Consider the following 25,115-nt stretch of genomic DNA (forward strand, 5'->3'; position numbering starts at 1 on the left):
AACTTCATGCCTCGGCACCCTCCCGATCGGGCCTAGCTCAAGTCCAGTCACTGTCGTTCTCGTCAAGACTTACACGTGGACCAAGGATAGTCCCCGAACCACCGAAACCCCAGAGTCGATACGAGGGTCCGGCGGGGCATTGCAAGCCAGACAGACACTTCGCATCCCAGCCACACGGGGTAGAACTTAATCATCCCTGTGGTCTAACCGTAGACACTATGTCCGTCCAACTGCGTACCCGAACCCCAGTCGCGTACGCGACCGGGGCAGCTGGACCCCCGCATCAAGTCCAGAAGAAACAGTGACCCGGGAGCCACCCTGGAACTCGATGCTTGACGAGATTGACAGTGGCTGGAAATGAGTGTCGGAGACGAGTCGTGAGGATGACTTATGAGACGTAAAGTTGTCGAGTACAAGGGAGTACGTCGCGTAGGCTAGTCAGTACTTAAGAACGATCGCGATTATCACGAGAACAATTATGTTCTATTTGGTAACGAGAGGGATAAGACGAGGATAGAGAATTGATATATTTCGCTCCAAGTTAGGTGGCTTACCTTTGAACGGATAGCGCGCACATTGGACTTAGTCTAAGAATCTATCTTATGGCTATTTAAAAGTAAACGCATCCCGTGTCGTCCGTCGATGTGTCCGTAATGAAGTCTTGTGGAAACCTGAGAATCTTGAGAAATCTAAAAGCTAAAACAGAATATATTATTGTTAATATAAACCTGAAAAAACCTAAACGGAATAATACGAGGAAAGAAAACGAACGAATAGAAACCATGAAGGCTAACCAAGTGAAAGGAGCAACCCATCGATGAGACAGAAACAACCTAACGATGAGACATTCAAATATTATACGAAATATTTGAATTCTCAAATAAAAATATCTAGAAACGAAAAAATAACACCCGAAAAGTGAAAAAAATAATTAAATCCTGAAAAGAAAAAAAATATTAAACCTGAAAAAAAAATAAATTAGCCCTGAACAAGAAAACTATTAACAATCCAACGATGAGACATAAACATCCCAACGATGAGACATAAACATCCCAACGACGAGAGATAAACAACCCAACGACGAGACATTCAAATATTATACGAAATATTCGAATGTCCAAATATAAATAAATATAAACGAAAAATAACATCTGAAATAAAAAAAATAATTATTACCTGTAAAAATAAAAAATAATTACAACCTGAAAAAAAAAAATAATTAATAGCTGAAAATAAAAAAGATTATTTAAGGGGGTGGAGGTGGGTGGGGTAGCCAACCCCACCTCACTTCGGACCCACCCCCGCTCCCGCACACGGAAAAATTTAGATGTTACACTCGCGAGGCCAAACTGGCAAATGACTCAACCATCGGAGCGTCGCCCTTTATATAGCCTCCGATCAACCGAGTCCCCCACCCCGAACGGAAATTTTTGAACTTTGTCGATTTTATTAATTACTAATTTTCCGCTTTCATAACCAATAATTTATTCATTTTTTCACTTTTATTATAAATATACGTTGTGAACAATTTATTGTTAATGATATTAATTTGTTACTAACAATGAGTCTAATTATTTATAAACTTTTTGCAAATTGTAGTTACATTTTAACACAAGTTCGTGATAAATTCGAGTAATAAGCGGTAATTTATTAATTTTTTCACTTTTATTATAAATATTCATTGCAGACAATTTGTTATTAACAATCATTGTAATAATTGATAAACCTTTTGCAAATTATTAGTACATTTTAACACAAATATGTTATAAATGTAAGTAATAATTAATAATTTATTAATTTTTTTCATTTTAATTATAAATTTATGTCGCAAACAATTTGTTATTAACGACACTAATTTATTATTAATAATAAATTTGATAATTTATAAACTATTTGCTAATTATTGGTACATTTTAACGCAAATACGTTGTAAATTCAAGCAGAAATTAGTAATTTATTAATTTTTTCACTTTTACTATATATTTACGTTGTAAACAATTTGTTATTAACGACACTAATTTATTATTAATAATAAATTTGATAATTTATATATTTTTTACGTATACGTATGTCAAAATATTTTGATTTCCTCTGTATTTTTGACTGAAACGAAGTATTACACAAAAGAGTAAAAACGTTCCAATATTCAGTCTGATCTTAAATTCTAGGTGGAATTTATTTTTTAACAACTTTAAATTAGAAAATTATTCGCATTATAATAATTCAGAGGCACAAATAATTATAATTATGGACATTGATAAACTCGAGGTACTCTCACCAAACATGTAAAATAACGATGAACGCCCTAACGTTCTTACTTTTTGCGTAATAATATAATTTTAGACAAAAATCGTGCTCTTTTAGAAAATCACACATTCCTTGACGTCTGTGAATGATTGATAAAATTCATGTTGAACTGTGTTATTTGGTGCACATTCCTTGAAAATGGCGTGACTTTCCAAGAATTTTTGCCAATTCTTGCGGTGTTTGACTAGGAATCTTGACAAACTCGTAACAGCAAACTCATAACTTATTATTGTACAAAATTTCATTGGAGTATTGCGTATATATTCAAAGTTACAGATTTTTTAATTCACTGATATCACTTTGTCCACTGTCCACTGGTCCTGCGATATTGACATCCCTTTAGCGGAGGATCTCCAATTACCTGGTGCCGATCCCGATGGAAGATCGCGATATCGCATCCCGATAGTCAAACTGGACCCCCGACGTCGTGATCCTCGATAATTCTTTTCTCAAAAATATCTTGGAACCTAGAAAAGACGAACAAAGTTAAAAATCGTGGAATCGTTCTCGTCTACGTCGATTTACACGCCCGTTGACCGGTGAAAAGATGACAGGTCACATAATTTTCCCTGCACCACGGAATCAATGGAACTCTCGAGATGACAAAATGAACGGTGCAATGAATAATAATGCTTTACAGGATCGATATCTTTACAATGTAAAGAGAGTCGGAACGGTGACATGGGAAAAATATTTAACAGTTTCCCTAGAATGGACGACGCGAAACAAATAATCCTCGACGAATTTAATAAAAGTCGAATATCGCCGATCGCCGATAGAGTGCCTGCAGTGAAATACAAATGGTGGAAGAAGAATTACAGCTACTGGCGATCGATCTTCGTGATTTGCATTCCGGCTCGGGCAACGAAAAACCTTCAAAGCGTCGAAGGTCCGATCGACGTGGAGAACACGGTACGAATCGGTCCGACGTTTTGTCTCGGCGATAAGGAGCTCTTTTTGTTCGTTCCGATGGCTTTGTGGGACAAATATCGGGATAATTAAAGGAACGTGAGGGCTGGTGGATAACAAACGCGAGCGGATCGCGCGCCACGTCGGCCGACGTGCAGCGTGTACGTTAAATTATCTATCGCGCAATTATTCATTTATGCTTATTCGCCTTGATACACCCGCGGATCTTGAATTATTACCGGCTTAACCGGACTTTTAATTCTAACGTATTACCATACTTATCGTAGCGTACGAGCGATTCGCTGCTCCGCGCGGTTTTTGCCCGAGAAACGATGCTTAAAATTCCTTGCTTGAAAACCTGTGGAATCTTCTATACTAGTATCCCGCCTGTTCTAAATTCTCGAGGCGCTTCTTCGAAATTTTTCACCCGATGTTAATCGAAAAGGGAGAGGAAAATAAGAAACCGAGTGTTTGGAAAACGAATGCGCGTTTTATACGTGAGATTTGGTAAGAAATCGGTATAGCCGGAAAAATCGGGGGAAAAGAAGAGACTATAGCGAAAGGAAGCTCGGTGTACCGGAGGTAAAACAAAAGGGGATGCTTCCAAGAATCCAGCGCCGGGAACTCGGCAACGAGAAGCTGTGTTGCTCTTTCAGAGAGCTTCTACGGTGCTTGGTTTGCGAGTAAGGCATATTTAGTACATAAATCAAAGCGCGAGTGGCCCTCGCTGGGGGCTACGAGTTTATATGCTAATATAAGGTGGAGCACACTGTGCGCCAGGACGCCATCTTGACCGCCCCCGGAACGTCTTGACGATTCACCCCGGAAGACATACTCGTAATGTTACAATGCGACCGTGACTCAACTTTTTCCCTTTCTTTCCCCCCCCCCCCCCCCCCCCAGAAAAAAAAAATAAAAATATAAAAGAGAACGAAGATTTCTTTCGCCATTTTATTCGAGCAGACAACAGACTCCGCGATAATTCGCAAATGCCACGATTTCTTACGTATATCATCTACGTGTTTCCAAATCGAAGGAGCAACGAACATGACGCAAAAGATATCCCAAATCCCGTGTACTAAAACCAGATTCCGATGTAAACGTAATTCACAACTTGGTCGCCCGAAATCGAAGCGAATGAGAAATATTCGAAGAATGTTCCTTCGGTGGCGAAAGTTCAAAAATGGCGATCGTTTCGGGGAGAAAAAGCCGTCCATCGCGTCGCAGCGAATAAACGCTAAGATCGAGAACGCGGAGGATTTATATGCAAATGGAAATCGGAGTATACCGTATAGAATCCGCCATCTTGACCGCGATAGAGCTGGTCCAGGGGGTTGGCTGGTTTGCGGGCGACTAGATGGAAACGCTGGCAGAAATATTCTCCGTGCCCGAGATTACCAATATGCCCCCGACACGGCGAGTCCATTCTTTTTCGTCGAATGGAAGCGGAATGAAGTTCCCGAATCCGATCGCGGCGAAACTTCTCGCTTCCGTGTACGCGCGGAAGTCGCTTCCTCGAACTGGGAAACTTTCGAACCTTCTCGCCGAGTTTGGCGTCCGGAAGAAATCGATTACGTGTTGCACCATCGCGCGAAGAGCATGCAAATATACGCGTTTTAATCGATAGACCAGGCGGGATCGTTCGCGTCTGGATTTCCGAACGTCGCGATCCATCCAGGCTTCTTTTCCGCGTCGAACGATTGAAGTTTCTGCTCGAGTGGAGTCTCGAGAGCGCAGAGCAGTTGGGGGTTGTTATCGAGGGATCGCTGTTAAACCTGGAAGATCCGGGCGTGCTTTCTTCGCCAGCCTTCCGTAGCACTGTTATGGCAAACGTTTAATTAAACTTGTAAAGTTGCCGCGTTCCAGGACCGGCCCTCGGAAGGGGTTGGTGTTGTTATGCGCGGGGCGTGATCCAGCCCCGTTTAGCCGTATCGCGGCGTCGTAAAGGCGACTGCCGGTTCGTGTTTCGTAATGCGGGCATCTTCGTACTCGTGTTACGAGAGTCGTTTCCTTATCTCCGCCCTGGCGAACGTGTCATCTGCTCCGGGGCTCTGTTCTCCGCGCACCTATGCCTCCGGCCGATTGCTCCGTTGTTTCTCCACTCTCGAAATTGCCTTTCGTTGCGCCGTAACGAAACGACTTTCGAACGAAATTGGTTGGACATCGACGTCGATATTAAAATTCCAGGAAATTCCTCGTAATTACACGTTGCATCGCGTGCTCGCCGCGAAACGCGGATTCTTGGCCGGTGTTAAAAATAAAAAATGGCGCCGACGGGAGTACCGAAGGATAGCTATTTCCATTTTTCATCAGACCGGCCGTAATACGGGTTGAAACAAGGCTGACGGTGCGGCGAGGAGGGGAGGAGGTGGTCTGAAAAAGGCGGAACGGGTGTTGTATAAAACCGCTCGCGACATTACCTCCAATATTCGCAAAACGGATTCTCCGGCGGCAGCAGCCTCGTCCCCCCGGCAACCCCTTCCACGCAACCCCCAACCAGCGGCTGGTAATGAGGTGGTTTCAATTCTGGCCTCGGGGAACAACCCGGCCCGGTGTGTAGGTACATCAGCTATTGCCATGTAAATGTCCGAGAGCGAGAGGGAACGAGCGGTCGAGATTGATACAAGGGACGAGACCTAGCTACCGATCCCGTGCTTTCCGCTTTTTTCCTCCGAAAATTTCCAATGGATCGAGCTAACCGCCGCGACCGCGGAATTAACGGGGAATTCAACGTTCCACGGAGATTTTCCACCGACTGGAATCCACGCGTAGATAAAATTCATAAATAATAGAAAGTTTCTAACGCGATACTGTCGATAAAAGAAAGGAAACGAATCCTCCGCTTCGCAGAATGTAAACGTGATCAGTGCGGGACTTTTTGCGAAGCAGAAACCAAGTAGATGGAAAGTTCGAGCGAGTCAAGAAGGCTGGACGACAACGGCTTCCATCTCGAGGAAACTACGACGAACTCGCAAACACTGGCGACGAGCTATCGCCGTGGAGCGGAAACGCCGCTTTAAATCTTTTTCCTGGCTGCGCCGAAAATTCGGTGGCTCGAGATCATGCCCCAGCCTCCTGTTGGCCCCGATAACGATATAAAACAGTAGTCCGCGTCCCGGTCCGCGACGAACATTTTATATCATCGTCCGATGAGCAATATCTCAGCGTCTTCAAAACGCTCGCGAACTTTTCACCCCGTTAACGTTGAGAGTTTCGCGAGGAAAGAAACTTGCAAGACCGAAGCGGCGAGCGGGGTACGATGAAACGGGGATGGCGAAACGAGCCTCGTGAAATAAAGTAGACAGTGTCACTCGGTATAGTTTTACGGATATATGCCCGCGGGGGTTGCTGCGGGGTGGCACCCCTCAAAAATAAATCGCCAAGGCGCCGCTGCTCGTAATTTAAACTAGCGCAGTTTCGGTAACTAGTTCCTCTCCCGTTCCGCTTGGACTTTCGACGACAAAGAAAACGATGGAACGATCGAAGGGTGAAATGTACAAAGGACAGAGAGAGGAGAACGGTGCTGGAGGGTCAGAGAAGCGGAATAGGTGACGTCGTAACCGAGACGGCTGTAAAGCGATTCGCAGTAAACCGCGGAATGAGTTTATTGCGCTTATTGACCGAACCCACCAAGCAGAAGTGTTCGCGTTAAAATTGCTGTTGAAGGTTTTGCACTAGCTTGTCGATCTTCGCCACGCTTTGGTCCCTTCAATATGGAAGTTCCCTTGGTCGTCGGCCTTCGTCTGGGACGTCTGATATTCGCTTGCTAATTTCTTGCAAGATATTTTCCGTAGATATTGCATTGCAGCAGTCGCTGCGCCATATTTTATCGCAAAAGTTTCTATCAGTAAATCCGCAAAGTATCAAAGAAGTATCTAAAATCTCCGTTGGAAAAGTGAAATTCTACGCATACCTCTTAATTTCAACGATCGATGCTACTACGTTAATTTAGCGGGAACTTTTGTACACCAAAGGGATGAATCTTCGAAATACCTCCGAGTACCCTGTTGTCATTCGCTTCGCAGCAGCCTATGACAGATTACGTTGCGTTTCTCGATTGTTTTCCAGCGGGAACCGCCTCTATTTCTTCAACGAAGCATCGTCCTCGGAAGGCCCATGGGCGGCGCAAATGGAATCGCGAAGGGCAGTATTTTTTCTTCCGGACGTTATCCGTGCTCTTGCGCGACGGCTTTTAATTCGAGGCCTCTAACGAGTAGTAAATTTCCTGCAAAGGCAATACCGGTAAACGGGAGCCGGCTCCTAACAGGACAGAACCACTTAGTTTTTTTCCCCTTTCCGGCCGACCCCTTTCGCGCCCCCAACGCCCACGAGTATTAAATACTAATTCCATTAAAACCGTAGAAGGGTTGCGCCGCGAGCCCATATCTCTGACCCATATTTCATGCCGAAAGCTTTTCAATCTGAGAAAATACTTATGGATTCGGAGCGGACCCTCCTGGAGCGCGGGGGCGAAGAGTATGGAAACGGACCGCGACAGGGGATCGATAGTCGAAAGCTTTTGTTTGTCCATCGAGTCGTCGTCGAGTCGTAAAGAAAGACACCAATTACTTCCCCCCTTGGAAAATCATGCAAGGTCTCTCGTATCAGCCCGTAACCGTCATCCACGTCGGCTCAAAAATTTCCAGCGGTCCGACATCTACCCCTTGTTCGAAATCGAACGATCCTCGCACGATCGCGATTAACATATTCCATAAAAGGAAACTAATTTACGACCAGCCACCCAGCTACGCGAGAAGTTCGCGATGGAACCCCGTGGACGAACAAGCTCCCCGATCGAGCGATATCCACGGCTCCGATTTCATTAAGTTTCTCCTTCCCGGAGCGTGAGAGATCGGCTAAAAAGACACCGTTTGCCGGGCGATCTCATCGACGAGTCGCGAGATCGCGCGAGAACTTCTTGCCGGCAGATAAACGCGAATGATTCGGCCTCGCGCTACCGATGCAATCACGTAGAAGGCTGCGATAACGGAGTTTCAATTACGGACCATTCGCCTGTTCCCGGCTAATAGGCCGATCGTCGATCGAAGATTAAAAGCCGAACGCGCAGATCGGCCTGTGTCGGCCGATAATAATAGTGGCCGGGCGTCGGCAACTTCCCGCGGACACTTTCCAACTTCCTCTCCTCCTTTTTCCTCGCCGCCGTCTCTTCTCCTTCTCTCTGCTCTCGCCCGACTCGCGGTGGTCGGAAGAGAAAGAAAGAAAGGGAGCAGGAGAAAGGGAAGCGAGAGGATCGGCAACCGGTGGCGAGAAAGTTTGGTTCAATTACTTGGCCAGTGGCGTCGAGGCTATCACGCGATAACTCAATCGACGGGCCAGATACATGGCTGCAATCGCTAAAAGGCCCTGCGCGCCTTCGATGACGATCGGTCGAGCTGGTCGTGAGAACGCGCCGCGGAACGATTCCACTTACGAGCTACTTTACGACCGCGTAATCGTTCGTTCTGAGAGAGGCTCGTAAATCGGCCACTCGGTAAAGAGAGAGACTCGCTAAACTTACCGATTTCTTCGTCGTCGATGGCGGATTTATTTGCAGTTTCTCGGTGTCTTTGGATCAGGAGCCAAAGAATCGGAACCTGATTCGGCCGATGATAAAATATACCGAGAGGTTCGCCTAGTATTCACTGCAGAGTATACCGATGGATATTTATCAAAGCTGTGAAAATCGGTAATAACTTTTCGGTAAAGTGGAGGAACCACGTGGCTGAGTTTCCGCAACGAACTCAAAGGAAGAACGGTCAGCGATCGTCCAGGAATCACTCGCGACGAATCGCGCGACGAGCGAGGAGAATGATCGAACCGAACACGCACTCGAATATCTAGGAAATCCATGCAGATCGTTAACGACGGTCAACGATAGCCCAGAGAAACGGAGCGAACGTCCATCGAGTGGTAGGACCATTGTGTTCTCGACCCCCTGAGACAACGGGGTTCGCACCCTATTGCCTCCGACACGGACGTCTCAATTAAATGTATACGAGGCAAGTGGGGTTGATAAAGCGTTCGGTCATAAATATGAATTATCCGCGGTAAACGCTCCCCCGAGGACGGAAGTCGGGGGTTCGAAGGAGACTAAAAGTCGTCCGCGAATTTGTCCTGAGAATTTAGCGAAAGCCGTGATTGATTTGCGAATCCGAACTCGATGACCGCAATTGAATCGAAATTCCTTTAGCTGGGTGGAAATGGACATTGTTTGGTCACGACGTAACGAGATTTTCAAGGGCGGCGGACATTTTGATAAAATAGAAAGCGAACGGAAATGGCGGGCGCAGCATATCGATTCTTCCTTTCGTCCAATCGGTCTAATAGAAAAGTAATGTCGGCCCCACTCGCCACGGCATCTCGAGGCTAATACGTCTTGCGGGCCTGCAGGGGTGTTTATGAAGTATGGCGATGCGTTTTAGCAGATTGGTGACGATACTAGGGCGATATCGTAATAACGCGAGCCGGTCAAATGAATCGGCACGAAGTTGCATGAGCTTTCTACTTCGGGTTGATAGATCGACGCTTTTATGAAATTGCGATAAGGGCCCAATTCACTAGGAATCTTAAAAAAAAAAAAAGTTTCTGCCAAGTATTCTCTCTTTCCGCTTTTATTTACGAAAGACTTCACGTTTGGAAGCTGGAAAATACTACCACCGAAATATTAAATATCAAAAATGATCACTTTGTCCTCGCAATATCCCTTCCTAGAGGGACTGCACGTGGAATGGAGGCAATTTAACTCCAACTAGCACCTGGAACGAGATCTAAATCACGTTATCCTCCAGCCAGTGCGAAATCTGCGTTCGGGAAGTTCGGATAGCGAAGTACCTGTCTCCGACTAGCAAGGTTAGGAAAGGGACGAGAACGAGTTCTAGAGGGTGGTGGGTGTATACGGGCATGACTAACTAACTCGCACGGTTGGTTGTCGTGTATCCAGCAACCTACATCGGCGGTTTCCTTCCTGTAGGACGGTTTGTCGGTACCCAGTACGGAATAGAAGCGACCACGACGATTCAGAGGAGTGTGACTCGTGGAGACCCAGGAAGCGTGTGCTTTGCTAACGATGACAAACTGCCCCGCTCTAAGACGCCATATTTATGCTAATCTAGCCGGGTAGATTCTGCCTCGAACCTACGAGCTTTCTCCCTTCCCGTTTACCATCTACACACACGCCTACTTACACGTTTCTCGGTACCCTGAATTCTCGATTGGATCCTTCCATTTCACGACGAGGCAGCTTTGTCCCAAAAATTCGGCACCGTTCCTTGGACAGACTGCTGTATTGTAATGTGGAAGAAGGGGGGCTCGGAAATGGAAAGAAACATTGGCTCGTACTACGAAGTTCAAAATCCGCGACGGAACGGTATCATCGATGAGGAATCGTTTTCAGAGCGGTGGCTGTAAATCCCACGCGTCGTATCTCGACCTCGGCGTGTCTGATAACTCCGGAAGATCCACGTGCTGCCAGAATCGAGGGGGCACACATGCTGGTTAGACCGCGACAGCAACCGTGCGTGTGTCTCGCGACTTCTTGTCGTGCCAACAGCGTGTTTTGCCTTTCCTTTCACCCTTCCTTCGATATTCCCCCGTCCAATGGATCTAGTTGGGCCCCATCCCCCTGCACGTTCGCGGAGAATATGGATCGGCCCTGACAATATTGCCGCTGGAACCACCCCGTGTCTAGCGTCATGATATACGCGGCCGCATTTCATATATTCCATTGTTTCCAAGTTTTCGGATCCATTTGTAAGATTAAATTTGTAATGCGGCCCACCACCCACCCGCCACGCCGTTTTGCCACCCCCTCGACGGCCATCCAGCTTTTCTCTGCGCACAACCAGAGAGTCGACGCATATGGCCGACCGGCCAATTTCCATCGCGCGCTTCAATCGAGATCTCGATGCCGAAACTCGGCAGAGTTTTTCGTACATTCGACGATCGTCGAAGATTTGCCAACTCGGTGTTACTCGGTCTAAATTCTAAAGCTGAACGAGTTCGAATTTGTAGCCCCCTTTTGCGGTAGAAGAGGATCTTCTAACGATCGTTTTCAGTTGAGATTGAAATAGCTTCGCTGGGATCGTTAGATAGTGTCTCGGTATACGGATAAATGTATGCTCAAAGAGGAAAAGCAGAAAACAAGAAGGAAAAATTGGAAACGAACGACGGGATCAGTGACCAGGGGTACGACATTCATTTTCATCGGCGGTTTCCGTTGCTTCTGGACGGAATCACGTACGTGGACGCGAACATGCACTCGAAACGTATGGCGTATAAGCTGTTCGCTTTAACCGGCCACTTTCAGATTGGATGGCGCGCTCCTCGGCATATGGATTCGTCGCGGATTGACCCGCGGTTTTCATCGCGAAATGGGAATTTCATTTCTATCGGTCCCCGACACCGGGGCGACTGCCAGCGAAATCGAAAGAGCAAGCCTTCCAATTCTGTTTTCCTCCCCACCCCGGCTAATTTTTAACCGATCTTCCAAAATCTCGTTCAAAAGCGTCTCCTTGATCCGCTGTGAAACGCAGTGCAGTGGAACTATTCCGCGACGCATAAAGCAGAATATTTGAACTCGTCGTTGCAGCTTTCACGTCAAAAATTCCGGCTGACAGACAAGCGAACGTCGACGCTGGGGAAAATAGACGGAGGACGAGTCGGTTCTTCCGTTTCCGCAACGGAATCGGGCAGCAGCGCGACGGCGAGGCGAACATGTTCACTACGGGCCAAACACGGGTCGGTCAGTCCACCTTCGCGCTGCCACACATGCGTCAGCCTTCCCAATTATACCGCGAGAGGTCCGCGAAACTTTCATAAATTTCGTCACAGAGCGAGCAAATGGCTTCCGGTCCAGCGGTCGGACATTGTCGATAACAGGCACGTCGCCAGGGGCGAATTCAATATCGCATTCGCACCGTTCTCGTCCAACTCCACCATTTCCACCGCCTCTACCCTCCTTTCACCCTGGCGTTGTTCCATCCCCTCTGCGAGCAACGGTGTGCTCTCCTCCGCGCTACCTCTGCCCGTGCACCACGACTCCCTCCACGCACCCCTCGCATTGTCCCTCGCATTGTTCCGAAAGTTTTCGCCGGAGCCGCGTAGTGACTGCGCCGCGCGCGATTACCATATGAATTAAAGTAATGTGATATACGATCACGGGGACTATCCGGCGGAGAGGACTCGAAGACGCGCGGGGCCATTCCGTGGAGGACACCCTGACAGCGGAAGCTACCTCGAGACCGGCCCGATCGGAACAGCCTGCGTCCTCGGATTGATCGTCGGCTTTTTCTTGCGAAAGCGGTTCGTCGTTCGCGGGGAATACTGCCGGGAGCGAGATTAAGAGAGAGCGGCACGATTGATTCGATGGGATTTGGGGAATAAAATTTTACGGTCGCAAGTTGGCGCCTCCGACTGGATGGCTTAGGAGAGAGTCTTTATCGAGTTTTCAGAAGTCGTGGACTCTAATCGCGAAGGGAGTATAGGAACAAAGACAATGCTACGTCTTTGAAATTTCGGAGGAACGTCGGGGGGACAGGGAGATGGCGGTATCGCTGCCAATTTAGTTACCCGGGGAAGATGCTGCGCGCGTGGCAGTTCCAGATGCATTCGGATAAGAAGCTCGACCCCAGGAAAATGAGTGGTCGGTTTTAAAACAGCGACGGATCCCCTTGGTCGCGATCCTGGTCCTCGCCTCGGAACGATTTGAGAGTGGTTCGGGGCACACAATGGCTATCGGTTTGACGGGGCGCGTAGCACGCGTCTCTGCTTTCTGGCCGACGCGATATCTCGATCGCAATAAATTCACATTAACCTATCTGCTGCTGTGGCCCCGGCCGCAGCTTTAATACATCCCATCGGGCTGCCCGCCCCCTATATCGGCCACGGATCCGCGCCGTTGTCGGCGCCGATTTTAATTTTTCAATTTTACGAGTCCCGTCTTCTTTTCCCACCCTAACCGTTTCTTATTTCGTTCCCTTTTACTGGCACTGGGACAGACACAGTCACGATTCGATGATAATTGAAAAGATAGCATCGAAGACGGTACGAGTTTTATCGGAAATTTTTGTTTAACTTCTTTCGACGCAACGAGGTCGGCCACGTAGGTGCAGAGATTTAGAGATTCGAATGAAAGATACCCGCAAGTGTCACGATTAGCTGCGTAAAAGCAGGTAAACGGGGGTTGGTTAAACGACGCGATTCACGATGACCGGTGTAAGGCTCGAACATTAATTTCTAGTAATTATCAGAGGTGTAATTCACCCAGCGAGGGTCCCGGGTCGCGTCCGGGGTCGGCCAGTGCGTGTTAACGCCGTTGTTATGCCCCATTATATTGTCCTACCTACACGCCAGTCACAAAGGGGAAAAGGCAACTCCGCAGAAACGACGAACAGAACGGACCTATTTTGAAAATTCTCACCCTCGCCCCTCTTCCTCCTACCCGCGATTCATTCTATTCGATGGCAATAAAAATGTTAAAAGAATACGATACATTACACTTTTTAAAGTAATTCTTTGTCAAAAAATTACTAGTATATGTGGAAATGTAAAAGCCATGAATCTTTTCCTGTCGCGGCGATTCATCGATCCGCGAAATGTTTTTTAAGGCAGCCCAGAACTTTTTCAGCAACTTATCACGCGGCGAATCGCATCGTGAAAGATGATTCATCGAGGCGTAAAGTTTAAAACTCGAGCAATTGTACGTCGGAACAATGGTGAACGGCGTCACCGCGTAACGAATCGCCGCGAAAATTGATAAAATATTATTAAACCCCACCCCGGCCGCCGACCAAGAGATAGCATTACTAATTTATTTAAATGGACTTATCTTTCCGAAGCCCCGATAGGAATGTAAATTGAACCTCACTGAATCAAGGGAGTAATGGCACGAGTAAGATAAAGATATTTTATTGCTTTGCGGTCGGACATATTTAAGCAGGGTGGAAAATCTTTTTTCCACCGTAGAACCTCTCTCTCGCGTGCTTCGATCTCACCTCCCACGTGACTCCGTGTCACAGAGAATTCTTCCGCCATTTTTACCCGTCTTGATAGCAAAAAATACCGTCCTCCGGCGACACGAAACGAAAAGCACGGAAACGCGGAACGAAAGAGGAACCCTGCTCATCGACATCCAACTCTATAGTCCGCGATTCGCGTACCTGCCAGTGACGGGGAACGGAAGCTGGTGAGGGCGCGATCGTGCGACTGGACCATCCGCAGAGGGATGAAACGGGCCTCCGAGAGGGGTCAGGAGGGAACAGTGCGCGAGAACCAGGGGATGGGAGAAGGTGGTGGGTCCTCTTCTACACCTTGATTTACTGTCGGCGATATTTTCTCGTCGGCGCTAGTTGGCGCCTACCGCACCACCGCACCCGACAATGGTGCCCGCTTGACATTTTGTTTCGAATTATTGCCCGCCTGGCCGGTCCTTTCTATGCCAGCCTCCACCGCACGACACCGCTGCGGTCTGCTTTTTTCCCAGACAGCTCTTTGTTGAGCCGCAAACTATGCGCAAACCGCGCACAGTATCCGCTTCGGATTCGGCGGCTGTCCGCCCGTCGCGGATTTAACGTCTCCCGCGGCAGGACAGAAGGATTCAACAATGTCGGCGATATGCTGGATACATACTCGTACCTACCCTCGTCACTACTTAAGAAACTCGGACATCCCTATGACTGATATGCTACTATTATATCTATCGTAATTATCTTCTGGTACCGCGTGTGTGAGAAAGCGTAGACGAGAAACGGAGCATATGCCCTAGAAAAGTGGCGTCGTGAAAATCGTTTAGCGACGCCTGGTTGAGATCGAAGCGTCGAATCGGGGATCATCGTGAGACCGATGTAAGCTGCGTGTTCGCAGTCAAGTTACATAATCGCGACGAAACACCGTGGCTAATCGGGAATCGGGGTGACCGATGGGATTGGGGCCCATCTTTCTGGCCGACCCAGAAGTCGTGTAACCTCTGAATTCCGAGGGAACACTTTTTCACCAACGCGGAATACTTTCCCGATTGTCGTATGAGCGAAAGAGATGTACGGTATAATTTTTCGACACGTCGAATCGAGGATGAAACGTGGAAGGGTGAGTCACGTCTTACACGATCGGTTCGAGGGAACTCGGAAGGGAAGGTACTCGGTGATAGACGCGACGTATGTGCTCTCATGTCGAAGACGTGACTCGTCTGGCGAGAATCGGCAAACCGAGAACTTAATGTCTTGGAACGGACGCCATATTAGCATATCCGCGTCCAATCGTCGCCCACGTGGCAAGGGCGCCGTGGCAAATCGGCCCGGAGCTATGACATTGTCGTTATTTCACTGACAGAACAAGCATGCGCGCGATTCTCCACGGCGAAGTATCGCTAACAAGGGTGGGAAGACTGTCTGATCGGAACACCAAGGGGGATGAATGGCCGTTGCTCCTTTTAAATCGAACCACCGAGCATAATGGCTAGGATCTCTTTCAAATCCACTTCCACTCTCGCCGCGTGATTCGTTCTTATTGAATCGTTGCGGTGGTCGATTCGTGACTGTAAGAAAATGACTGCTCGAATTCGATACCCAGTGGCGGAAGGAAGGGCGACGATAATAAGGCGAAAGTGTGGAAGAAACGGAAGCGCCGAGAGACGGATTTGCTCGTTAAAGGGAAGACAGAAGCGGGCCGCGACGGGTGAGGGGATGATGAGAATTTCCGAGGGGGTTCTTCCTAGTTTTATAAGGGATACGACTACTCTCGGAGCCCGTGGGCTGCTCCGTGTTATTTATCTTTATGGACCTCGGGCAGAGGGTAAGTACACTTACTCTCAGGGTGGGGGGTTAAGGGGCGAAGTTAAGCCGGAACGAGGGCGGTAAGAGATTGTTTGTCGTATTGGCTGCGGTTTCGACGGGCTTAACGTTACCCGTTTAGGGGATTTCTCTGTGGTTTTTCTCTAGAGAGACTGATTCCTCCCCGGATAGTCTTCGGGGAATCTTCTGGTACGTATGTATGTTCCATTCAACAAGTCGATGTTTGCACACGTCACGTTCGTTGGTACATTATGCCGCGTGTTTGTTTTCTCTTAATTTTTAAGAACAATTATTCTCAGCGAAAGTCGTACGATGTTTCTATTAGGAGACAACGATCGATTGGATGTTACGGAAGGGGCGGGACATTCGAGTAGCTAGGAATTAATCTATTGCCGTGTAATCGGCTTTCGATGATACAGAGACAATCGCACGAGAGAGAAATGGGTGAAGAAAAAGTAACTTTAATACCTCTTGTGAATGAAAGAGTTATTACCGCGGTGAATTAAGAGCGACCAATGAAATACGGTGTGATACCAATGAAATATTAAACTTCTGCTACGAACCGAGGTACTCGTAAGACGTCATCGTGGCGAAATGGAGAGATCGGTGAGGGATAATGCTTGGAAAATTCTCGTCACTTATACCCTTTTTATTCATTAACAACGATTCCGAGTACATACAGTGCTTATGTACAGAGTGATATTTACATCGAACTAATACAACGTGACACGTCGTGATAAATAATTCTTACAAAACAAAACAGAACGTCGACGATAACCTTACACCTGGATGTCGTATCATTTACATCGGACTTACATCGTACACATATAGCTAGAACAACGTCGTATGGACCGCAATATTCTAATAAATCCGTGGATCGATATAGAATCTTTGACAACGCAGACCTTCCACGACTGACTATTCCATAAATCGCTTTGATATTAAGATCTTCTTCAACGATCGAGGAAACGATATCCTCTCATCTTCAAAAGAAAAGAAAAATCCTCGAGCGAATATATACACGCTAATTATTGCTGTACAGAATACTGTAGTACTTTATCATCCTTATCCCTAAAAAGATTTATTCGACACGTTGGTATCGCATTGAATCCCATCTGTTTCCTTCCTTTATTTCACCCTAGTGCACGCTTTCGATAAATTCTTATCCACCAGTGTCTCGAATCGGTGACAATCAATGGGAAAACACGGCGCGAACACAGGTGAGCGAGGAACGATTCAGCAGAGCGGCGAAATAAGCAAACATTAAGCCGGGAATGGAAGTGGCGATAAGTCAAGCAATTCCGGGCAATATTAAGCCACTCCGAGCGGCAGGTTAACCCTATGTTAAGCCGTACGTCGAGCAGGAGGGGATCAGGGGCGGGAGGCGGTGCGGCGGGGGTGGAGTCGGGGGTGGCTGTGGAGGTCGCGTGTATTTAAAACGCGAATGCGCGCCAGCCGATTCACTGTTTGAAGTTAAATGGAGTGTAAATGGCAGATAACAAACCGGCACTGTTTCCGATTACGGCATTCATTGTTTCCTACCATTATGCGCGCTCCGCCGGTTTGTGTGTTAGCCGGGGTACGGTTTACGATCTATTTATTGCCGCGCCACCCCCGACACACAAATGAACGCGGCTTACGTCGCGTTCTGCCCCCGCCAGTGCACGCTCCCTACCCCACCTTTGTGCCCACCCCCTCGGCTCACCTGCCCTCCACCGAATCCGAATATTTCGTTTTTCCTGATAAAAAAGAATATAAATTTCGCGATCCGCGGCAATTGCCGGGCGAATAAAAGAAGATAATTGGGACTCAAGGGATACCCGACCCGACCCATCACGCCCTTACACCTAAGATAAAGTCCGATTAATCGACGGTCAATCGAGGTATTTACAAATTTCTCCTACCTAATATTGACTAGAGAGGGAATATCACCTTATCGCGGTTCGTAAGGTAAAATCTCTTAGGTTAATCGTTAAAGCTTCTAGCGATTAGTTCGTTATCGTACACGTATACCATGTAAAATGTCGTAATCGATTAATCTCGTTAAGTACTTCAGTTAAAATGGACAAGTGCAAAAAACTCGTGGATATTCGGTTAACCAGGAGCTAGCGATAGAATAGGTATGATTATCCTGTGTATCGTACTACGTATGTTAGAAGATATTTTAAAAAACTGGAAGAGCATTTCATCTTCGTCCTGACGCAACAATCTCCATAGATCAACAATTAAATCGAAAACAGATTAATCGAATCCTATTATCCTACCTCTCCGAGAACGACGCCTCTCCCGCTACCCAAAGTTCTTAAATTTGTAACTCCGTGTCGTCCGACCAGAAAGAAGCATTCGAATTTTAATTCTCGAACGAATAGCCACTGGTCAGTATCGCGTCTTCCGTTGACGATTTCCGTCGTCACTTGCTGTGAACGGTGGTAGCTCGCCTCTTCACTTCGACCTGGTCCACGATTGCGTCGCTCTCTTTATCCTGGTGCGCGGTCATATGCCTGGTGAGGTGGTGTCTTTCCCTGAAGCTCTCGTCGCAGACGGGACACCTAAGTTTCTCCTCCCGCCTCCTCCTGGCAGCTTCGCCGGAATTCTCGTTCTTGTGGTGCGATCTCATGTGGTACACCAAGTCGGACGTCATCCGGAAGGAAAGATTGCACTTGGCGCAAACGTTTTGCGCGGGCAGGGTCAACGCGGCGAACGACGGGGGTAGAAGACCAGCCACCCCCGCGGCCGTCGCCAGGAATCTCGGCCTGGTCAACGCTTCCGCCATCGGAGGGAACACGGAGATTGGATTGTACGGCAGGTTAGGATAAACCGGTGGTAGATCCGGTCGGAAACTGGGCATCTTCGGACTGGGTACTTTGGGTGGCTGAGCGATCTGAGGTATCTTCAGGTTCTCCAGTATACCAGGCTGACTGCTTTCGGGACTGACTAGGAAAGGATACGTCATTTTGGTGGGGAACGGTGCGTACTTGTAGCCAGTGGTAGCGGTCAGTGGTACAACCGGTGGACTGACGCTGTTTTGATAACCGCTACGATCGTCTGGCGATATGGAGGACCTTGGCGAGGTCTGTCCGTCGTCGTTAAAGCCGTTCCTCTGAGATGCAAGGTTCACCTTCGTAAAGGCGCTGCGGGATTCTCCGTGTCTGTCGCTCGGACAGGGTATGACGGTATCGTAGACCTTGTTACAGGCAAGGTTCGGCTCTACCGCGTCGGGACAAGTGGTCAACATTGATTGATGAGTGCCAAACGCTGGTGGGCTCGGAGACTTTTGTAGACGACTGCCAGAGACGTACCTCCGCGCGTCGGTGTCGGGTGACAATCCTGGCAGTGTTGGGGTCAAAGTTCTGGGCGATATGTACGGAGGGCTTAATGAGTTCTCCGTGCAATGCAACATCCTTCTCCTGTCGGAGCCACCGGTGTCATTGTCGTAATTCTTGATCGTCAAATTCTGAGGCAGTCTATCGGAATCTACGATGTTCTCCCTCGAGATCTCTTCTCGAGAACGGTCCTTCCTGCTTGACACCAGCCTCATCTTCTCATTTTGACGACGAGCGAGGTTCTCGTCGGGCGCGACGAGGAACGCTACGTCGAAAGAGCGTTTGCTGGCGCGCTGGAGAGGATACGAAGCGTCGGAGGTGACGTCGCTGATGGACGAGGGACTGGACGACGTTAACGCCGTCGTGGCCGTCGTAGACGTCGCGGGGGCGGCGCGGTCGATGCCACCCGTGCGATCTTCCATTGTCATCCTGCTCGTTCCGGATGATCGACCTATGACAATGACGGCCGATGGTCAATTTACCGGGCTCCACGGAAATGATGGATGCGAGTCGCGCTTCTATACACGACACCAGGTGTTACAACCGTGCACAAATCAGGGGAAACTGGGTCAATGAGAACTGACAAGCGAGTACAGATGTATTCGAATGAGTGGAGACGCGCGTGATGGAACACCGATGAAAACTGACACTTGCCTTTAAACGATTGACGGCATGCATAATGAAAACCTTCGCGTATCGATTACGAAGAAGCGAAGTGCATGTGAACGAAGTTAAATGCACTGGCAAAATAGCCATTCCAAGGCAACGAGGAGACTTTTCACGAAGAGACAGTGAAACTACTAATCCCGAAATTGCTCGAACTTCAACTATTCAGAAGTAAACTTACCGGACCACGCGTCCAACAGAGAATCCTCGCTCCGCCAATCAGAGTGTGCGCCTCGAGACAGCCACGCTGTTCACCCCCTTCGGGTGTCAATCCTCCTCGGTCTAAGACATCAGTTCACACAGTTCTTTCCCATCGGACAACAAACATCAGGCTAATCACAAGCGTCGGTGATTACACCGGCACAAATGAGCGATCCGATCGCAGTAACACCGCAGAAGAAACACAGAGAACGACGAGGGTACAGCGTGCATCGGCGGACCACGTTAAAATGAGGGAACCGGCCGCGCATCCCCTGTATTTAGGGGTAGAATCCCGCGGAGGGTAGCTCGGCGTGGCAGGTGGAGGCGCAACGAGGGTGGCACCGGCCAATGGCAACGTTCCCAGGGTTAGACGGGGGTGGAGCGTACGAACGGGGTGAACATATTCGGTCGTCGGGACGCGTCTGCTAGTCCCATCCAGACCACGCCTACATATTTCAGGTTCGACACATGTGCCCGGGATCGTCGTCGTCGTCGTCGTAGCCGTCCTCGTCGACTCTTTCCTCTTCTGCCCTCTCTCCACGTTGCGCAACGCGTTCCGCAGGATCCCGTTACCCCGTTAGCCCGAGATCTAGGGAGAATGGGGGTAGCGGCGGGCCCGAGCGGGGCTGTAATTCAGCCTGACAAACGATCTTGAATATTTTTAACGCCCGCGCCAGCCTCGACTCCTTTTTTATGGTCGACCTCCTGGATATTGGACGTTCGGCAGACTCGTCGAATCCGCTGATGGACCTCCACCGTACCCGATTATCCCGCCAATGATCATTCGCTCCGACTTTCCCAGCGTTCGCTGAAACATTTTCCGTCCAAGGGAAATCTCCTCTTTTCTGCTCTTCCCTTTTTTCGTCGCCTTGAACAGCTATCGCGTTGGGAAGGATTCCATGGTGTTTGAAGGATCGTTTCTATTTTAATTACTTTTTATATATTCGTCGGTGTAATTCTCGACCGTTCCAGATTCCACCGTTGGTCATCTTACGAACACCTCGTTGCCGAAGAGAAATGAGGCGTATTAAATCGACCGCACTGGACAGAAGGTACCAGCAGAGCCACCAGAGATCATCATTTTACGGATTATCTTCCTGACGAATACCCCCCATTTCTCGCTGGTTCGATAAATACCATGATCCCTCCAGGTGACATACGGCTCCTACGAAACCGTTTTCACGCGATAACCAAGATTCTTTCATCATCCTCTCAACGTAGCACTTTTGACAACTTCATCGCGATCGAACCTTTCTCGAAATCATCCAGCTAAGTGTGTCAACATTCTACCAGGGAATACCTCGAAGCACGGAAATGGTAACTAGTCCTTCCTAGTATTGAATGGCAAGAGGAGCAGAGCGAGACCGGAATTTTATGCCGAAGCAATAATTCCCGCTATCGCGGAAAAAAGGAAACAAAAAGGCTGGCCGGCTCGCGAAGCCAATAGACGATCAATCATAAAGCTGGTGATCTATTTTGCCCGGCATGTGAGAGCCGTCGAGTTCTTACGCTCACGATTCCCGGGTTTCTGCGAACTCTGCGGGGAATGCCTAGAGGTTAAAGGACATTAACTTCTTGATTGAGTCGGCAAAAAGTTGTAATGACTTTTCGATTGGACTGGCCGACCCCAGCGGAGATTCGCGATCACGGAAGACGAAGCGACCTGTATCTAAGTTTTTCCCTCCTTCTCTGCCTCGAAATTATTTATCGCAACGAGATTAACAGCGACGAGCAGTTGTTATAAACATTTTCCCTCTCGCGCTGCGCGATGACGAGGAGAGGGTAGCTTACTCGGAGCTGAAGTAAATTAAATCATTCGATTACCAGCTGAGCAGATGATGGCAAACGATCCATGCCAGATCTAATCCTAATTCGTGGTCGTAAAGTTGACGTGGTCGTTTCGTCGACGTTATGTGTGACACGCGACTCCCGGCAGGACGTCCAGGAACGTTTCTGTATCTTTCGCCAGCCATTCCTGGCTTATGAACCATATTTATTGCCGATCGTGGCATCCTGTCCCTGCACGCTTCTGCTGGCGATATACCGATCCCTAATTCCACTTTATGCCTTCTCACTGGCTACGCTCAAATGACTATCCCACTATCTCTCATCCAGTGTCTACATACCCCGATCTTTTCCTCGGGTAAAAAGAAAAACAGAGTGTTCCAAAATTGGCTCACTTTTAATTTGCAACGAGAGAGGAAAACTCGGGTCCGTGAGAATCATCCAGGTCTAATTTCGCAAGCATCTGTCCTCGGTGTCCTGCAAATCGGCCAGAAAGGGCAGCTTCGCGACGCCCAATTCGTCCAAGTTAAACGAGCAGAGGGTTGCAGCTCGACCGGCACGTGGCTGACACGCGTGAGCTGTTAACGCTGAATCCTACCAAGGGATGGTAACACCGTTGCTCCGCCTAAGGGACACCTTGCAGAAAGCTATCCACTGGTTCGCCCCCCCCCCCCAGCTACGTTTTGAATTATGCGAAAATTTCTGGAAGATTGCTCGAATTAATTTTCGTTTATATCGTCTAGACTGGGCGGCCAGGATCGATCGGCGAACGCACCAACTGCACGAACCGCGTATTGCGATGTCTGTTTAATTCATTCCTTCTTTTTCTAGGAGAAACGGTTCGATGTACTTCCGAGCAATATCTTGCGATACTTTCCGGTTGGCTGGTGCTAACGCGAGGACTGCTGAGTCTGTCCGGTGATAAATATGCAGCCGATGCAGTTGATGAGAGAAGGTCGTTTATCAATCACCCATTAACGCGGCCCCAGCGCTCTGTGCAGCTTTACCGGCTCCGTCGAAAACCTGCTCGCTCCTGCCTCCATATTTCACGGAATCATCGTGATTCTCTTCCACCGGGCTTCCCCGGGCGTAGTCGATTTTCCATTAAAATCCGGCGTCCACATTGGTCGCATACAAACCCGCCGCTCTCCAAGGAAATATTCCATTGAGATACGTTCCTGGGCCAATCGTACCTCTCCAGAAGCTTGCTGGAATCGTAATCTATAATAGGAGTCCCAAAATTGCAAATGGAACGTGACTGAAAATCGATCGAATCTCCGGTTCCTTCGTGGATCGAAGATTAATCGATCGATGGCTTCGAGAAGCTTCGAAGAAAAGTCCAGAAATTGCTACCAAGAGAAGTATTTTAGGGAAAAGGGTGACTACGAGGTGCGATTTCTTTGCGTCTTCCAGTGGTTCTTCCAGAGAAGAAAAATCGACAAGAGCGAATCTGCGTAGGTCGAAGGAACAGGATAGTGCGTCCTGAGTCGCTGATAAATTGAACGTGTGATGAGTTCAGAGGATTCCTGAAATAGCTAGCCACGATGTACGTCACTGGCGAAAGGGGAAGAGGTGCGCAGCCCTGACGACGAGTGCCAGAGATTTAGATTTTACGGACGCTTGAGCAATTCCTTGACTTATAAGCGGGACCATGCATACCAAGTGAGCCATCAAATGTTTCTGACTGTCTTAATTCCCAGGCCCGGCCCTCAAAAAGTGGCATCGTCTGTGTTCGCAATCTCATTTTATCGTTCGAAATAATTACCGATCCTCCGGAGATTAAAATATTCCCATCCCAGAAGTTAAGTTCGAACAAAGTTCCAACTCCGATCTTCATCCGCTGCAGCGTTCCTAGCTGTGTTTCAAACTGCGATCGCTCAGGTCGCCAACACGAAGTTCCAGGTAATCATCGATCAAAGCTCGGAGCATCTTTCGGCTAGCAGCGATTGCGGCGACATTGATCCCGAACTAGCAAACGCAGCGCGATTCCAGCGAATCCAGCGCGGTCGTCGCGGAAGTCGAACGTGCCCGATGAAATTTGAATTCACTTTCCGTATTTACAGGGTGGCGCAGAAGTTTGTTCCCTCCCCCGGCGCCGCTCTTGTTGATATCATCCGGAGACGATATCGGCTTGCTCCGCGGTTGCTCGGGGAATTTAATTCTATTCGAAGTGCCACCTAAGATGCCACCTAAGATGCCACCTTCGCCTCTTATCTCTGTGCACACGGTGGGCTGCGCGTGGCGGTTGCTTATGTGTTACGTGAATACCTTACCTAAACGCTCGGCAGGGAAGCGTTTCTGCGTGCCGTTACCTACCCTGGCCTCTGCCGACGGCCCTCGATGGAACCGCGCCATCCCCTCTGCCGTTTCTGCCTCTAGCACACAGTGAGGGAGTCGACCGAGGAAAATTAATGCGACTTCCAACCGGGCGCTATCGGACGCCGCTATCTCGCGCCTCGCTCGCGGAAAACGTGAGTCGCCTAGGCGAGAAGTTTCGGAATTTAAGTGGCGAGGCGCCATGGAACGTACGCGACCCCCGGATTTCAGGATCGACCCGATCAGCCGTGGGAATCCTACGCCGAGGGTGGTGCGTTTCCGATAACGGTGATTTAAAATCGTAGTCGATGCGGAGTGCTTGTAAATTCCGATGATTGGATGTTTCGCGAATTATGGTCTGGCGTGTGCAGGAAACAACCAATCAAACGGTACAAATTAATGGCACGCGTAAATATTCATGGGTCATTAATCATCGGCGTGACTGGCATCAACACGCCGACGCGTCGCGCTCTTAAGGGCGCAACCCTAAACGCCGATTTAATCGCGACGAATGATTGTAGGCCAGTGGAAGGAACCGCGTGTAATCTAATGTATGCTGAGAAACGATCTTCGATCTCTGTATTCTTCTGCTCAGCGAAAATCGACGCGGAAGCCAGCAGGGATGGCCTTATGGTGAGCCAACGGTTCACGTAGACGCAATGCACAGGCGTCGCGACGGCCTTGTCGACGGCTTTACGATTATATTTGTCGAAATCTTGGAAGAGGGGTGACCGTTCCGCGTGCACGGGTTCGTGGTTCCCCCATGGTCGTCGGCGCAGGCCGAGCAGCGCCAGGGAACGAGGGTTGGAGGTCGAGGAAGGTA

General features: G+C 48.6%; 1 protein-coding gene across 1 annotated transcript; it reads right to left on the reverse strand.

Moving 5' to 3' along the window:
* Positions 1–18,411: 18,411 nt before the first annotated feature.
* On the reverse strand, positions 18,412–19,752 carry LOC108556047 (uncharacterized). Its single transcript, XM_017911962.1, has one exon. The coding sequence runs from the start codon at positions 19,750–19,752 to the stop codon at positions 18,412–18,414; it is 1,341 nt and encodes a 446-aa protein (XP_017767451.1).
* Positions 19,753–25,115: the final 5,363 nt, after the last annotated feature.

The sequence above is a fragment of the Eufriesea mexicana genome, unplaced genomic scaffold, assembly GCF_001483705.2.
Source record: "Eufriesea mexicana isolate 0111107269 unplaced genomic scaffold, ASM148370v2 scaffold294, whole genome shotgun sequence".
Classification (NCBI taxonomy): Eukaryota; Metazoa; Arthropoda; class Insecta; order Hymenoptera; family Apidae; genus Eufriesea; species Eufriesea mexicana.

Coding starts and splice junctions, on each gene's coding strand:
- LOC108556047 (XM_017911962.1), bottom strand. CDS start 19,752: ATGACAATGGAAGATCGCACGGGTGGCATCGACCGCGCCGCCCCCGCG.